At 48.0% G+C, this 16,945-nt stretch overlaps 3 protein-coding genes across 7 annotated transcripts in view; 1 reads left to right on the forward strand and 2 right to left on the reverse strand.

Moving 5' to 3' along the window:
- Positions 1–983, reverse strand: part of LOC113204274 (uncharacterized) — a 74,017-nt gene extending 73,034 nt beyond the window's left edge. Inside the window, exon 1 of the mRNA XM_052271128.1 lies at positions 741–983. The gene's annotated coding sequence lies outside the window, so the exon portion shown is untranslated. The remainder of the gene's footprint in view (positions 1–740) is intronic.
- LOC113204260 (major facilitator superfamily domain-containing protein 6) lies at positions 572–6,959 on the forward strand. 3 transcript variants are annotated; one of them, XR_008011574.1, is made up of 13 exons: positions 572–667; positions 1,190–1,388; positions 1,487–1,675; positions 1,768–2,256; positions 2,342–2,497; positions 2,593–2,706; positions 2,791–2,887; positions 2,972–3,133; positions 3,209–3,398; positions 3,474–3,586; positions 3,672–3,760; positions 3,849–3,908; positions 4,598–6,959. XR_008011574.1 is itself a non-coding variant. In XM_052271124.1 (13 exons), exons 2-12 carry the CDS (start codon positions 1,206–1,208, stop codon positions 3,849–3,851), a joined length of 1,785 nt encoding a protein of 594 aa, XP_052127084.1. In that variant the 5' UTR covers positions 573–667; positions 1,190–1,205; the 3' UTR covers positions 3,852–3,877; positions 4,598–6,959. The 3 variants fall into 3 exon arrangements, 2 of the variants coding, with proteins under 2 accessions (XP_052127083.1, XP_052127084.1); XM_052271124.1 differs by having other exon boundaries at positions 573–667; positions 3,849–3,877; XM_052271123.1 differs by lacking the exon at positions 3,849–3,908.
- A 125-nt stretch (positions 6,960–7,084) lies between these two features.
- LOC113204275 (alpha-1,6-mannosyl-glycoprotein 2-beta-N-acetylglucosaminyltransferase) overlaps positions 7,085–16,945 on the reverse strand; it is a 22,077-nt gene continuing 12,216 nt past the window's right edge. For 2 of the 3 annotated variants that reach the window (XM_052271125.1, XM_052271126.1), the window contains exons 2-10: positions 15,250–15,347; positions 13,453–13,600; positions 13,161–13,220; positions 11,680–12,400; positions 11,439–11,584; positions 11,181–11,344; positions 10,470–10,574; positions 9,509–9,723; positions 7,085–9,421 (exon numbers count right to left, since the gene is read on the reverse strand). In XM_052271125.1, coding sequence (XP_052127085.1) covers positions 9,205–9,421; positions 9,509–9,723; positions 10,470–10,574; positions 11,181–11,344; positions 11,439–11,584; positions 11,680–12,400; positions 13,161–13,167 — 1,575 coding nt within the window. In that variant the 5' untranslated portion in view covers positions 13,168–13,220; positions 13,453–13,600; positions 15,250–15,347 and the 3' untranslated portion in view covers positions 7,085–9,204. The remainder of the gene's footprint in view (positions 9,422–9,508; positions 9,724–10,469; positions 10,575–11,180; positions 11,345–11,438; positions 11,585–11,679; positions 12,401–13,160; positions 13,221–13,452; positions 13,601–15,249; positions 15,348–16,945) is intronic. The other variant, XM_052271127.1, reaches the window with a different exon arrangement.

Genomic DNA, 16,945 nt, shown 5'->3' on the forward strand with positions numbered 1-16,945 from the left:
ACAGTTAGCGTGACAATCTGGGCATTGCAGCGCAACCAGAAGCGTCAGTCTGGACCATAGGCCTTTCACGCACCCCACCCCTTTCCCCACCCCTTTTCAATACTCTCCCCTCCGCTTCCCCTACCCTACCTAACAGCTTAGGCAGGGTTGGAGTCGATATTCCACGCCTTACGTTAGACGGCAAGAACAACCCCCCTTTCCATGGATTAACCACAAAAGGGAAAATTTGAATTTTAAAACTGGCGAGGTCGTTACTCGAAAGTGTCCGCCATTATTTGCATGCCTTTTACGCTGGCGCCGCAATTTCCAAATTCAAATAGCAGATGTGAGCGTGAGTGCTGAGACTGCTACACCTTAGTACTCTGGAAAGCGAGCGTTTAGTGTTTGACCCGCTATGGCCAGGCAAGGCAACGGGCCCAACGGGCTGGCGGACCCCCGAAGTGGCGAGGCGGAGCGTGGCGGGGAGGGGTGGCGAGAAAATCAATACTACACAACCTCACGTTCATTCATGCTCTGAGCGTGAGGCAGGTACATAGCGACCCGAGACGATCGCATCATGAGGAGCGTGTGGGTTTTGGCATTATGCTTGGAGTATGGGCAATGGTACGGCAGAGATGCGGCACCCAGGAACGCCTTGAACTCGACAGACTATTTCGAAACTTCGAAGGTAATCATTCTTAACACGTGCATGAAAACGTTGAGTACATTTTTTTCCCTCTTAGATGTAATGATTCACTCACCTCTGTGGTCGAAATCTCGTCAACAGCATTTTATTTTTGGTGACCTAACCTCGATAACCACCGTGTTCACTCAAAGTTTCACTTGTCACTCGCGATCAAACTTGCTGAAAGATACTCGCTTCAAGAACCATGTTCACTAATTAGTATTAATTCACAACTTTAGAAAATATTTCGATGTGACACGATCAAAACGACACAAGTTGAAACACCAGAACGACTCCAACGAAACCACGCGTTAACCGGCAACGATGATGAGATCAGCTGACTGGGTGTGAAGTGTGGAGGGGGGAGAGGGGGGGGGGCTCTGCGCTAAACCATACCACCGATTGTACTCTTGTGGCCTTCCCTTCACAGGAAGTAGCGAATACTTTAAGCCACACCGTCGTGATGGTGGCATTTTGTAAGATTAGTGTTAATTCCATTTGCCCGCGCTTTTTTTTTTTGTACAGGTGGCAGAAGGGCAAGATGCTGCTGTTGTGCTCGCTGTCGTGCTGGATCATCTTCACGCTGCCCCTGGGCTTCATCCAGCCGCCAGTCACCTCCTGCCTCAAGCAGAAGAACGTCACCGAGTGGGTGCTGACGGTCCCGGAGAGCCCGCGCATGCTCAAGCGGGAGGCGCCGCTGTCCCTGTTCCTGCTGGAGGAGGCGGTGAGCGTCGACTTCCTGCCCGGCCCGCCTTTAGGCCCGCCGGCTACCTGTTGCCTACGAGGGTGAATAAACCCGCTCTTTTTGTCTTCCCCCTGCAGGACGAGGAGGCCTTCATGGCAAACCCGCACCTTGGCGAGAGCCGCTCCGCACGGGTGGCGCGCGCCGCCATGCCGTACTTCACGGCCGGCACCTCTCCGCACGACGTCGCCTTCGCCTCCAACTACAACGCCAAGACCAACAAGAACTGGGTCACGCCGCGGTTCAGCTCCATCGTCTACAAGATACCGGTGGGTGTCCAGGACCCGGCGCTCCAAGCCAAGTGCGGTGAACAGCCGTGCGCCGCGAGCTAACCCACTCGACTCCGTCTTCCTTCTTACAGGACATCCAGAAAGCCTTCTTCTTGCTCATGCTGCTGGTGGTTATCGGGGAGTTCTTCGCCGCCCCGGCCATCACCCTGGCGGACTCGGCCGTCATCACCATCCTGGGTGACGACGCGGACCACTACGGCCACCAGCGCATGTTTGGATCTCTGGGCTGGGGTCTGGCCATGTTCTTTGTCGGCATCGCGCTCGACCACTCCACCGCCTTCCCGGACCACCCTTGCGGCCCCCAGGATAGAGAGAAAAACTACACCATCTGCTTCGCCACCTTCTCGGTGCTGATGGGCGCGGCGCTGATCGTGGCCACACAGATCAACTTCAAGTACGACCCTCCCAGCGAGCAGCCCGTGCAGGAGGCCGCCAAGGCCCCCCAGGAGCCCACCCGCGAGGAGTACCTGCAGCAGCAGCTCGCCCAGCAGCTCAACCTACCCTCGCTGGCGGACACCTCGGCGGGCGGGCAGGCGCGCCAGGAGCCCAACGTCGGGAAGGTCAGTAGCTTGGAAAACAACATTTTGAGAGTGACACGATATCGGGAATGTCGCGTCGCGTGATCGGCATGATTACCTGTTGCAGACCAAGGTGTTCGCTCAAACGAATCGGGAGATCCCCGAGTGGGTGACGGTGCTCTCGCACTTCAAGAACATCAAGTGCGCCTCCTTCCTGTTCGTGGCCTGGTTCATGGGCTTTGGCATCGGGCTCATCTTCACCTTCCTCTTCTGGCACCTCCAGGTAGGCGCGATCTCGCCCGAGTGCGTTCCCTATCCCTCTTCCCTCGCCCTTCCCCACGGCGACCAGCTTGAGCTTGACATGCACACCTTTACCAGGACTACGGCGGCTCGCCGACACTCTTCGGGGTGGCGTCCGTCATCAACCATATCTCGGAGATTTTCGCCTACTTCTTCAGCTTCCGGCTCATCAAACAGATGGGACATGTTAAGGTGAGCTTGAATTCCTCAAGATGTTGTCCCTGTTCCTCCCGGTGTGTGATTGTCACTCGATTCAACCCTCCCGTTGTCCTCCAGGTGCTGTGTCTCGGCCTGGTCGGCAACATCCTGCGCTTCCTGTACATCTCCTGGCTGAGAAACCCCTGGTGGGTGCTTCCCTTCGAGTTCATGCAAGGTGAGTGCCCACACACACACACACACTGGACTGGAGGGAAGTCCGCGCAAGAGGCTCTTGTGTTTGACGTGCTTGGCGTTGCAGGCATCACCCACGCCGCCGTGTGGGCCGCGTGCTGCTCCTACATCGCGCACAACACGCCCCCGGACATGAGGTCCTCCTCGCAGGGCGTGCTGCAAGGCATCCACCACGGCCTGGGCCGCGGCTGCGGCGCCGTCCTGGGCGGCATGCTCGTCACATCAATCGGTACGTATTATTCCTCCGGCCCCCGCCGCACCTCACCGCGCCACCAGCTCCCGCCAAAGACAGTTTTCTGCGCAGGAACGACGGCCACCTTCCGCGGCTACGGCGTGTGCTGCGCATTCGTGCTGGCCGGGTTCGTCTTCATCAATTTCTACCGCAAGGACCAAGGGTTTGTGTTGGACCTGCCCCAGACAGAGGACCCCCACCAAGTGTCAGAGGAGACCGCCCACTTGGCTCCCCACGGCGTACCCAGCAACCCGATTCCCAGGTAGGACTTCCCTGAGTGACCTACTTATGTGATGTGTTGCTTCTCGAAACTCAACTGTCATCTCTCGTGTCGAAGGGCGCTGTCTTCTTCGAGACTACATGAGTTGGCTGCCCAGAACAACGACGGCTATGGAGCTACCTATCAGACATCAGCTGGTGGCAACCTGGACATTCCTGGTGCAGGAGGTGGTGAGTTCACCTTTGTATCGCACAAACAATTCTATAAATTTCATGTCTGTTAAGTGAATTAGCATATTCTGCTACCTGTCCTCAGCTCCCACAAATCCATTCCGTACTGACAACAACAATCAACAAGGATTCGGTTACAGTAATGGGGGTGGTGCATACAACTACGGACAGCAGGTAAATAATTTGGTTCATAAGTGCAATAGAAAAAGCAAGCAAGGCAACATTCCCGGAGACTGACCACCTATTTGTGTCTTCATTTTAGTGAACTATAAGCGTGGATAGCGGTTCGAAGTGAGTTCCAAGATGTAAAAACTTCTGTTTGGTGTGTGCTTTTGTCGGATGTGTTCTCTATTATAGACTGTTTCTCTACCCGTCTCTTCTTTTTCCTCTGAATGTTATATTTTTATCTGTCTTCTGTCTTATTACCGAGTCAGCACAAAATGCATGAGGATGAATCACCATTTTAAAATGACCAGGCTGATGATTCGCCCGGTCCATTTTCTTAGTTAAACTGGACAGCATGCGTGCAGGCGGGTTTGCCTATCGTCTCTGAGCTTGCGTTTAGTTAGACGGGTGTAGGGGGTTCTAGGGGGTCCTGAGCTGTCGAGAACGTTTTTCCCCCATACACTTTGCATGGGTTTCTAAGGCGGTGAGTCTCAGGACCCTCTAGCACCCCCTAGCACCCCTCTAACTAAACGCAAGCTGATGACGTATACGGTGCTCGCACGGCGCCTTACGGCGGGAGCGAGTAGGCAAACCCACTCGCATGAGTGTATGCCTAACAGTCTAACTACGGGCGGGTCGAATCAGGCACCTGGTGAACTCAAAGAATTCTGAGCATGTGGCGTAGGTTTGTTTTTAACAAACAATTTTTGACCCATTGCATGAACTCATTTGCTTAAGTACGTGTCCAGAAAACCTGCAAGTACAGATTCCTTGTGTTGTGCAAGTTGACAAACTGCGACTGATGCCAAGATATTATCTCCCTCTAACAAAACTGTATTGTTTCAGGGATATGATCAGCAGCAGCAGCAGGGACCGCTTGGCTCAACAGAAGTTTATGCCCAACAACCTGCCCAACAACAACAAGGGTACAACTGGTAAACAGAAGGGAATCGTATAACTGCCATATCATTTGGAGCTGAAAATATTTTTGATTGATATTAGTTGATATTAAAAAAATCCTGTATAACTTCTCAAACAGATACCTTCATTTTGCTTCGAGTCACTCATTTTTTAGAATGGTTTTAATTTCCTGAAATTGAAATGATGATGCAAGTTCTGCTGGCTCAAAATTAGTTTCTGATACAATCATCTACTGGCACAAGAGTCTTATGAGTCAGTATGTATAGATGATTGCACCTCAGCTAGTATTAATAGGACAGTATAAGTGAGCCTCTGTTCTCAATATCTCAAAGTATAAAGGCTGGGTTGATTGGAGAAACGAAAAATGGATGATGACGCACAGGCTCAAGACTCAAGTTTTGTATTATATGCTCCATTTTACAGAATACTTTTCATTGTTATTCTTAACAGCTTGATTAATTTCCGGGAGATTTTCCTCCACCTTGTTAAATCTTCTCTCATCATGTTGACTGTGACAAAATATTCAAACCTTGAAATAAAAGTGAGGAATTCTGACCACCATGTGGTTGTGACAGTCAATATTTTTAAGTATTGAATGCTTGAGCTGATAAGGTCTTAACTGTTCCAAAACATAAAATTTCATTTTACATTATCAATGAGATGAGTAATGTTCAACAATAATAACTCTTATTTTAACTTTGACTGAAACTCATTATTATTTATGAGGTTTGTATTTATGTCAGTGATGACATTACTTAATTTCATGATTGTGGAATGTTTTGGTGATCTGTAAAACCTTTACAACTTTTAGGACTCCTCATAACACAATCAAAAGAATTGTGCATAAGTTCTCTTTCTCTTGCTGGATTGATGTAAAAATATAACAGATGTATGAAATAAATTGGTTAAGTTTTGTAACCAATATATTATGTGCCATTTCTGGTATATGTGGACTTCCTTATTTTGATCATTGATGTCTCGTATTTTAATCACAAGGCTTCAACACCTTATTGTTTGATTGTTAAATTTCTGTGTAAATACAATATAGGAGTGTGTGATCATGTAGACTTTAATTTGGTGGTAAAAGTGGATAGTGCACCTCTTCTGCAGTTGTTAATGATGTACACGAATTATGAATAATGACACCTAACTGCTCTGTAATAGCTCATCGGATACTTGTCTTGATTTCAGAAACAAGACACCACTCCGACCTAGACCAGATCACTCGTGTAACATAACTCCCTTTCCTATTTCGTTACCATTTTTCTGTTGTATAGGTGTGAGTTATAAATCTTATATTTTGAAATTATTTTATCTGTGCGCCTACAGTGATAAGGTGCAGATAATGTTGAGGGCTGTTTATATACTAACTCTCTTATGTGTAAAATTGCCATTGCCTTGCATTCGCAGTCTTTATAAAAGACTTGTAAATACATGCTGATAAAATATAGTTGTTTGTGAGCAAGTGTAGTAGGTATTTACTGATCTATTCGGATTAACTTATGAACTTCTTCAAATGTACTAAAAAGGACCATCATGATCAGCATGAAAATATGCTTGATTTTGATGTGGTAGGAATGAATTTTTAATATAAGAGAACAGAAACCCTAATTTGACATTAAATCAATCTTCTAAGAAACCAATTTTAAATATTGGCAATAGAATAGAAGAAAAGATGCGGTGTTGTGTAAATAAGAACCATAAGCTCTGAAACTTATGTAAGGGTAATATATTTCTTAAATTGTGACTGAAAGTCACACTGATAGTTGTAAATTTCCCAAACATTTGATTCACATGTAAAAGCTTTTTTCAGTGGTATAATCAGAGTTATTAACACTTTCAAAAAAGAAACAACATGTCGTCAAATCCATGTTCAACTTTTTGTTCCAAAGGTTTATCAGGTTTCGTTTTAACCACTGTTCATAAAAGTGATATGGAACTTTGTCAAACCTTTAAGACAGGATCCAGATCAAAATTCTAGACCTTCAACAACGAGCCTCCAACTGAAACAAGTAGAATCGCCTTGGAGTGTTCATCTTCATGATACATATCATCACAAAATGTCATTATTTTTGTTAAGCATTGATATTATAAATGTTATTTGATATGTAACAGTTGGAAATGATTGATTTGCTGTAATGTCTTAATTGTTTGAATATTTTGAAATGGTTTGATATCTCAACGTTAAGTTTTTTGAGTGGTTTATCAAGAGTTTAGTTTGTAAAACATTGCTAGCTGTAGACAGCATACTGGAATAAAAGTTAATTCGACACGGAAACACATCAAATCCCGCCTTTTTTCTCTTTTGTGCTTTGCTGAATGTCATAATATTTTTTTAGGCTGAATCTGACGCAGAGGACATATCAAACTACCCCATCGAATTATGGTAAGGGTGTAGGAAACCTAAAGTAGTAATCTTGTAAAAAGAACATTTTTATTGGTAACAGAAAATACTAGTCATGCCAAGTGACAACCATCATAAACAAAAAATTACTAAAGGTAATTTGCACTTGCGCTTATTTCTCAAATAGGCCAAATAAAGAAGATTGAAACAGTACATTCTTTCCTATGAAAACTTTCTGTTGACTAGATACCAGATAATTTTTCAAATGTACACACGAACAGATGCAATACAGGAAGTACTGACATATCCCTAGATCATATTCTTAAAATAGATAAACATGACTTAGATTGATCATGAATTTTACCAGAAATGCTTGCATTCTGAGTTTGTCATTTATTAGTAATAAGAAACCTGGAAAATGAAAAAGTAGATGTCCTGAGAGATTCTAGGTCTAACATTCTGAGGATTAGAAACGCAAAAGATGTTGTTAAGCAGAAGTGTAAGTCCAACAATTAAAGTGGAAATAATACTAATCTGTACAAGAGTAAAGAATACAAAAATGAAGAATGGTACTAAAATCAAAAACCGTCTTTCTTCCATTTGTTCCTACTAGAAAAAAAAAACATCTGAATAGAATAAACTCTGCGGAGAAAAGATAAACTTACACAAACTCTTTAAGAAATGAAATCTGAAAATCTGCAGTCACACAACATAACATGAAAAAAAGAATTCGTTCTATTTTGAAGCTTTTGTCCCCTAAAATATTTTGAAGTTGCCAGCAAAATGTATCAAAATTAAAAATAAGGTGGCTGACTGGGAGGTTTATTAATAAGGTGCTTAATTGGGTCTTCATTGTTTTTCAAAGAGACCAACTGTCATCTTCATGTGTTTTTAATTTTTTTGATGTTTTGACCACACCAATATCAGATTTCTTTGAAGCACCATCATACGGCAAGAGACATCACAGCACACTCCTATAACATACTTTCTAAAAAGACTTAAAAATAATTATGTACAGTAAGGTAAAGCTACAAGAAAAGATAACATTTTTTCAGTTAAGGTATACCTTAAAACTCCACAGTGCAATGATTGCAAAAAATTACAATCAAATGGAGTGAGTATATCACAAATAAATCAATGAGCAACACCTTTTCCTCCTTTGACTAAAATAAAGACCAACAAAGCGCAAAGAAAACACAGACAACACACAATGAAATGCTAATCACCCAATCTTTTCTTAATAAAATCATGATTTGATCTCACTTCTTGCATTACTGGTGCTGTATGAAAATTTGCAAACTGACTCTCTTTCCACAAAAAACAAAAACCATAAGACAGAAGGAAAGGGCAGAGACTAGAATTGGATTATATTACATGTAATATAATGCATTACCCTAAATGCAAGAAGTCACTTCAAGTAAGAAGTAAAAATCAGCTTATGAGATTCTTATATTAACATTTAAACAATATATAAAATATATATCCATAGGAATACAATGCGTTGAAAGCAAATGGAGATGGTAAGTACAAAATATGATAAACTAAGCAAGAAGTATAAGTGGCTGGGAACAAAGTAATTCCAAAAAATTAAGAATGTCCCTTAAAGGGTGATAAATTTATCACATACACAGTAGCATTTTTTTTTTCGCACATACCTAACTACACAGGAAGGGTGTAGAAACCCCAAAGTACAGTACAGTAGCCCATATTCTAAAGTGAAACAAAGTTGTGGAAACTACAGTATTCAGAATTAAACGTTTATATACTTTGAACATGAGATCACAACAGAGGCCAGTAAGGAATGTTGCACAATGGTACCATGTTGGCAAGCGATTACAAGTAGAGATAGAAGTTTAAATGTGATTCACTTAATGAAAAAAAAACCTATTTATCACATGTACACATGACGAGATGAGTATACTTTTATAATACCAGAGCTCAAATTTTTTGCCAATCAGTATTGTTATAGGCTATTCTTTGGTATGTGAGAATCAATGGCAAAGCCATAAATAAGGTAATGAATACAGTTTATGAGTGTATGGAAAACTTGATATATACCCCCCTTCAATGAAAATTTGATTTCTTCTCTTAGGCAGGTAAATAGTGATGTATCCAATCCAGAACTCATTTGAATTTCTGATACAATATACAACAACATTTACCCTCATGAGGGCAAAATCAACTCTTGTTATCTGGTTGGGATGGTCATGTTAAGACAAAGCTTGTGATCTCGTATATCACCCCAACCTCCATTTCCCTTTCTAAGTTTGGTCTTCTTAAGAGTATTTGTTACAGTAAGAGTTAAATGGGAAGGATAGAGATGCCTGCTTGCTGCTAGAATCACCTTCTGTACCTTTGATATAACAGCAGTTGACTCACAGTTGGTTTTCTTATGATGAACACCACTACAGATAGGAAAATACACATCAATTAGTATCAAGGAAATGGAAAAACAAAAAACACTGTATGGAAATTTTCTTTTTAATGCTTACCATTCACCAATATGGAACACGCGTGGACCTTTCATGACCATGGCATGTAAACGATGAGGAAGGCAATTTTGACTTGTATGCTGTAGACTCCAATCCCAATTGTAGTCATCATATGTGCAAAAGTATTGTGCACATGCACGCATATCTGCCCAAACTGAACGGTTGAAGGCCATACCCATGTTATGTTTACTACTAATCCATGGAGTAACTTCAGCCTGCAAGTGGAAACAAGTAAATTAGACATCTATGGAAACAAAATTACATGTCTGAAATAAATCAATCTGGAAAATAACATTTAATTTAAAAATAACTTTTAAATTTTTTTATATTTAATTTGGAAAGAAAAGGCTAAGAGCAATGTATTAGCAGCTTCGCCAAATTCAGAGCATACCATTTTCTGTTTTGGTTCTCTTAAATAAGTCAAATCTTAAACACATATCACCAATGAAGAAAAAAAAGGTGAGTCAGTGAGAAAACAAAAAGCATACAAGCGTCTGGTTAGAAGCTTTCTAAAGTGAGAAGCATTAAGCTCAACAGACTTAAAACAGGTATAGGACACCATAACCCATCTGACTTAAGCCCCAGCCCACAAAGAAAATAATACCTAGGTAATAATAGTAACAATTCAAAACACACAGCAGTTCGGATTGCCTATTAATTCACATAAGTTTTTATACACATTATATAAAGTCTTATAAGAATAAAAGTAAAGGAATTTAAAAAAAGGAAAAGTTACAAAAAATTACTTAACAGAAAAAACTGACAACTCTCTGAAAGAAGTTTGTTATTATGTGGAGGACACATTAATTATTCATCAATGTTTTTGACATTAACTCCTGAAGACAAACATACCAGTATTCAAGGTATAGGATGCTACAAAACAAGAACTACTAATAGTTGCACAGACTTTCATGCCTGAAGTAAACTTTCATCACATGCATGTCTACGGAAACTTGACTACCTTTTGATAATGCTGATAGAGAGAAGGCAGAATCTGGAAGTTCCATGAGGGAGCTACAGAGTCTGCTGAAACACCCTGATGGCGTTTCATGGCACGAAGCATCTCCTGTAGACACCAGTGCCACACCAGTGGTCATTTCTAATATTCACAATACCGGGGTGTGGGTAAGCTAAATATTAATGTTTGGGAGCCTACTGTAAACCATTGATCACTCTAATGTAATGGGTCCTGTTTGAACAGGCAGCATAGGTTTTAAAAGGGTACTCCTGTAGGACGGTATGGTTTATGATTTATGTTCTATCTTTAAAAATCGCAAAACGCGTCATTACTAATTAAAGGAGGGGTAAAGACAACAGAGAGCAATGTTCCCCATGCACTTACATTGAGGTCAGCAGTCCGCCATAAAGGGGGCAATATTTACCAGAAAGAAAGGGGAAAAGACAGAGAGAAATGGGAAAGAGAGCAGAGGACAGAAACGGTGCACACACAAAAAAGAATGTGAAGGGGTAATGTACACATGTAAAATCACATACATGTAAGGGAATGAAGCTGCTGCAAGGGAAGCACACAGAGCAAACACACCCAAAGGCCAAAATGCATTGAGGCTGTCAGTGATTAAATAGGCATTCTTCAATGCTGGATCACTCAGAAGACCTTGGATCGTGCCATCATTATTAATAGAAGACTGTACAAGACTGATATAGAACCTACCTTTTTAGAATCACCCCCGTAGTAGTTGTATGTTTTTAGGTATGTTCCAAGGGAGAGAATGTTGCATTGAGGACAATTGGTTGAACAAGTTTTTTGCATTAACCGAAGCACATGAATAAAATCTTCAGCAACAAAGTGGTCCTCTTCCAGAAAAAGGACAAGGCCTGAAACAATGAGATTGTTCACCATTCTTACTGTAGCACACGAGATTATCTGACACTGCTGACATTTTTTTATAATTTTTATTTAAGAACTGACCAGTATGGTTCCTCGTCACCTCTAGCTGGTTAAAGACTCGGTTAGCTTTCCACCACCAATGGTGCTTGGTCTGTGTGAATTTTGCCTCCCTATAGTGACCATAAAGGTCTGGATGGTCCATGTTGGTGCACCTTTTGATCATCGCTCTGGAGGGAAAAAAGGAGTAAAATGGCAAACCTTTCCTACAATATCCGACAATGCAGTAAAGCAAAAAACAAGAAAACAAGACTGGAAAACTCACTCTTCTTTTTTCATGTCACGCGGACAGTCGTCGGGACTCTCGCCTGGGAAGGAATGGGGATGGGTCTGGATCGAGAAAGGGTAGAAGATCTGCATCACCTTGCAGAAGTCCACAGCCTGAACCAGCTCGTTCACCTCCGGGTCGTACACGTCGTGGCTGAACACGAGCAGCACCTGGTCGATGTCCTTGGCCTGCGCCAGGCTCACGATCAGGTGGCGGAGGTAGACGATGCGCGTGTGCACCTGCACGACCACGACCAGGGCGTCGGGCTGCAGCGGCCCGAAGATGTCCTCGTTGAGCACGCGCTGCTCGTCGTTGTAGCGGCGGATGCCGGCCTTGATCGCATCCATGTCCGGGGCTCCTCCGGGAGGCCCCCGCGGCGGCCCGGGCACGAGGACGGGGGCGGCGCGCTGGAGACTGTCGTTGGCCGCGGGGCCCGGGCCGCCAGCGCCGCCACCACCGGCCCAGCCCCCAGCCCCCGTCAGGTTGCGCGGCCGCGACACCAGGTACTTGTGCAGGACCTGCGGCACCATGGCCAGGATGACGGCCGAGTCGTTGCCGTCCGAGGCGTCGCCGGCGCCGCTGTTGCGCCAGCCGCGGCTGTTGAGGCCCGCCAGGTGCAGCTGCAGCCACACGAAGGACACGAGGAACAGCAGCAGCAGCGTGCGGCACCAGCCCGCCAGGGGGCCATGGCGGCGGCGCACGCCCACGGCCCGCACCACTGAAAGGAAAAAGCAAAGAGCAGCTCAATTAGACCAAAAAATGGATCTCATCTTTTGGGCGGAGCCCACCTCGTGACCGACCGTGACAAGTAACATGGGCGACGATGGCTAAACAAGGCCAGCAGAGGCACGAAAAGCGTGCGGTTGATTTCTGTTTCTTTTCATTTTCTTTACAATATGTTTTTCCTTCTCTTTGGACGACTACCTTCTGCTTATCATGGTATTTTACATAGCTTACTTTCACTCGAAATTTACATCCAGGAGCAGAAGGGCGGCATCAGGCAGGAAGAGAGATGTCAGCAGGTAGGGATAAGGGCGTTGGTGCGGGAGGGTAGGGCGGTGCGGTGGGGGAGGACAAGAGGAAGGGTGGGTCGACTAGCAAAAGGGAGGAGCACACAGGGGGTTGCGCTAAAAGAGACTCAAAGGGGGGAGCATCAAGTCAGAGCGCGATGGGGACGGGGCGGACGCGACGGGACTGAGGGTGGGAAGGGGGTGACAGGGCGCGGCGAGCCGTGCCACCAACGGCAGGGCCGGGCAGGGCCTACTCGGGCTCAGCCTTCATTCATTGTCGTGTTGTTCCTGCCTCTGTCGGCCAGGTGCACGGGGGGCGAGCCGAGGCGAGGCGAGGCGAGGGAGGAGGTCGAGGTCGGGCCGGGACGGCACGAAAAGAGCGCAAAATGAAAATCCTTTGAGGCGCTTTACGCCCGCTGCTTCTGCGCGAGAGGATAGGACAGAGGGGACGACAACGGCGGCACTCACCTCGCATTTAGGGGCAGGCGGGCGCACCAGCGACACGGCCAGGGCGCGGCGGGGCGGCGTCTGTGGGGCAGAGAGAGACACGGGCATGACCATGAGCGACTACCTCCGGCACAGGGACCCGACAGGGGGCGGGCCCTCGAGGGCCCACTTCAGCCCGTCACGTCACGTACTGACCGGGCCGAACAATCGGCCCACACCACTCTCAAGGGGGCGGAAAGCCCCCCCCCCCCGTCTCTTTCCCCTCTTAACGATGTACGGGCGAAAATGCCCCGCAGAGACGCTCGGCACTCACCCGAGAGGCTGCCGGACCTACGTCCTGGCGAGACGACCTTCCTCCGGCGCACCCCCGAGAGGATACTGGTCCTGCTGGTCGTCCTGCTGGTCGTCCTGCTGCCGCTGCTGCGGGCGCTCGGGGCGCCGGAGGCCCTCGGGGCGCATGCCTGCAACGCAGATTAAAAATCATCAATCAGGAGAGGCATCGGGCAGCAACAACGGCCGCGGCGGAGGGGTCGCCGTACATTTAATCAGCTGCTTTTGAAACCCGCCCCTTGGCCCTGCCGAGGCCCCGCTGTGGCCCCCGCTCGCTATAAAGCGGTTAGCGCGCGAGTTTGACCCCCTCCCCCTCCCCCCTGGGATGGGTTGCAACCCCTCCGCCGCGGCCGCCTTGGGTGCGTCATAATTCATAGATGACCACCCGGCGCGTGGGCGACAGCAATGACCCCAAACTGGTGGCGGCCCGGGCGGGCGCCCTACAGGGGAGGTTGCCTCTCACCCCCAACCCCCTGACCCCCTCGACCTGGTTCCGGCCCTGGAGTGGACAAGCGGCTGACCGGGAAGGGGGAGGGGAGGGGGATGTCTCAAGCGAGAGAGCGTCCATTACTCAGGCATGCTGGGGTGGCAAGGGGTTGGCAGTTTTGGGCGTGTGGTTGAGGGAGGGGGGGGGAGAAAGGCAGAAGGCCCGGAGATAGGCAGCCACACGTGCGCGGGAGTGCCTGCATACCCGTACAGTACGGCACAAAGTACAGCGGGCCATGTGGCGCAGCGGGGGGCTGACGTGACTGGTAGGCCTGAAGGGGCGACCCGTGGAGGGGAAGGGGGTGGGGGCGACACATACATACATACAGATAGACAGACAGACAGACAGACAGACGGGCAGACGGGCAGACGGGCAAACGGGCAGACAGACAGACAAGCAGACAGACAGACAGACAGACAGACAGACAGACAGACAGACAGACAAGCAGACAGACAGACAGGCACGTTCGTTACGTGATGGGAAAATAATAACATTTCTCTTTTTTATTTCGGGACGATGACGGTGAGGAGAAGCAGAGGGTTGGCACCCCCAGCAGGAAAAGCGGTAGTGGCGGCGGCGGCAGCGACTGGAAGTGGTGCTTCAAGGGGCGGGCGCGCAGTGGCCTGGGGTGGAGCGGAGCGGGGCGGGGGCAAAGTGCATGCTGACGGCGCAGCCAGCCTCCTGCACAAATTGCACGACAGCTAGGCAGTTTACGGGAGCACCCTCATCCCCCCGGCTCTGCGCCACACGGCCCGGGCGACACCGCCACCCCTTACACCTTCCACCCTGCCGTTCCTTTGCCTCTTCCTATTCCCCCCTCCACGCGCGAAGCAACCGCAGAGGGAAAAACTCAGCCCTTCCTCGCCCCACCAACATGTCCCCGTCTCCACGGTGCTCCGCTCGGGTGCAGAGGGTTCGACCTCCAGTTCGGGACGGGGCGGGGCCGGGGGGCTCAAATCCCCCAGTGCAAACACATCTCGGCACAAATGGGTGTTATTTAATTTAACGCGCGCCCATGCCGCCGTTCGCGGAGCAAACAAGGTAAGGGGGGGAAAGAAAAGAAAGAGGGCCCGGGGAAAAGGGGGGTAGGGAGGGAAGAAGGCAGACTGGGGTGTGGGAGGGGGAGCCGAGAGAGAGAGAGACCAGAGCACGGTCGGGCGCGACCTCTATCTCGTCCGCGGTTAATTCCATCTGGACGTCATGCATGTGTCAGCGTTTTGCCGCGCCTGTCGCTCCTGCTGTGCGGTTCATTCGGCGGGGAGGGGGGGGGGGGTACCGTTTGGCGCCACTTACCGGGTGACTGCGGAGGCCGTGGAGGCTCATGCCCAGCGCCCGATGCCCATGGCTCCCGCCGTCCTCCGAGCGGCGCCCTCTAGCGCGCCCGCCCGGACCTGGAACAAAAAAACACACAAGTCGTGAGAGTGGGAGCTCGGCTCATAGCGAGCGCCCGGGGGGTAGGCCGAGCGACCTGCACCAGCGGTCGTGTCCTCGCAGCCGGGGTCCTTAGTGAAAGCCCCCCTCCCCCTATCCCTTGTCCCCAGCGGCCAATGTCATTTTGTCTTTTTGCAGTGTACATTATTTCAGAAGGCACCCAGCCAGCCCCTCCTAGACGCAAGAGGGGAAAAAAGAACAAGGGGATAAGTGGGGGTAGGGGAGCTAGGGGGAAAGGGGTGGGTCCTAAGCCCTCCCTCTACCTCGCGAAGTAAAGGAGGGGGTTGGGGGTGAAATAGGGCTTTGAGAGGAGGAATAAATAGCTGTGAAAATGCAGGGTCCTTCAATGAGGAGGACGCGGAGCGGGTGGCGGTTTGGGGTGCGGTTGGGGAAGGTCCCCTCCTGGGGGGCGGTGGGCGCTCCTCTTCTCCCCTGCGATGGGCCCCTCGGCCCCTTATCCCCATCATCCCCACGCCCCACCCCTCCCGCCCGCCCAAAAGCCGCCATGGCGCCGGCGCTTTAGTGTTTCGACCATAACTCCACCCCGCGTCGCTCGGAATATTCCACCGCATCTGTTATAAAAAAATGAGAAAAGTGCTGTGTCGTCACGCGCCCTCTTGCGCTCTCTACCACTGCCAACTGCCATTGATTTCAGTGTTGCCTTTTCCGCCCCGCTGCCAACGATTCCCGTCACGTGCACGCGTAACATAACGCTATGAACGAGTCTAACTGTTTGACGGCCAACGGTAGGCTGGGCGACGGCACTGACGGCGAGCAGTGAGCGAGCAGCGCGGTGCTCCAGAAAATCGATCGTTCACAAAGATGCGAAGTATTCATCACTGACCTCCAACGTATTAGTTATTTACTAAATACCGGGCAAGTGCGCAAGAGTTACCGAATCACGTCTCTAGGAACGCTGGAGAGAGTTATACTGGATACTTGCTCAGGTACACAAACACAAGTTAATTCGCTACGAAGCCTGCACATGCTTCGTAGCCTGCTAGGAATTTTGCTAAGTATGCCCTATACACGAGGGGGAAATCACTCCAGATGAAAGTGTACGAGTTAGTGCGTTAGTACACGTTAGTACATCCTATTTTTAGAGCAATTTTTCATAACTTTTACAAAATTTTGTTAGTACAGCACTACTACGCTTGAGTTTTACCCGAGCTTTTACCATAAATACGCGTTATTACGCCGTTAGTACAAGTTAGTACAGGCCTGGGTGTACCAGTTAGTACGCAAGTGATTTCCCCCTCGGCCCTGCAGGGTTTGCAGGGCAATGCTACGCAATTGCAAATAAATGCTTGGCAGTCAGCAAAGCACCTCGTAAATTTCATGGCGTTTTCAAAAATCTCAAATATTGTATACGAGGTAGTCAGTAAATAAAACCGTATACTACATGCATACACGATAAGTACTTGGAGGAGCAGGAACGATCAAGCGCACCAGGTGGAGAGGCGGCGAAAAGCGGGAAGGGAAACGAGACCAACGTGAAGGATAATCACATCAGACTACCCCCCCGGCACAAAGTACAGCGGGCCATGTGGCGCAGCGG

Source organism: Frankliniella occidentalis, unplaced genomic scaffold, assembly GCF_000697945.3.
Source record: "Frankliniella occidentalis isolate FOCC.00 unplaced genomic scaffold, Focc_3.1 Scaffold150, whole genome shotgun sequence".
Classification (NCBI taxonomy): domain Eukaryota; kingdom Metazoa; phylum Arthropoda; class Insecta; order Thysanoptera; family Thripidae; genus Frankliniella; species Frankliniella occidentalis.

Coding starts and splice junctions, on each gene's coding strand:
- LOC113204260 (XM_052271123.1), top strand. CDS start 1,206: ATGCTGCTGTTGTGCTCGCTGTCGTGCTGGATCATCTTCACGCTGCCC. Junction 2,707..2,790: donor AACAGATGGGACATGTTAAG/GTGAGCTTGAAT, acceptor GTTGTCCTCCAG/GTGCTGTGTCTCGGCCTGGT. Junction 3,399..3,473: donor CCCAGCAACCCGATTCCCAG/GTAGGACTTCCC, acceptor CTCGTGTCGAAG/GGCGCTGTCTTCTTCGAGAC.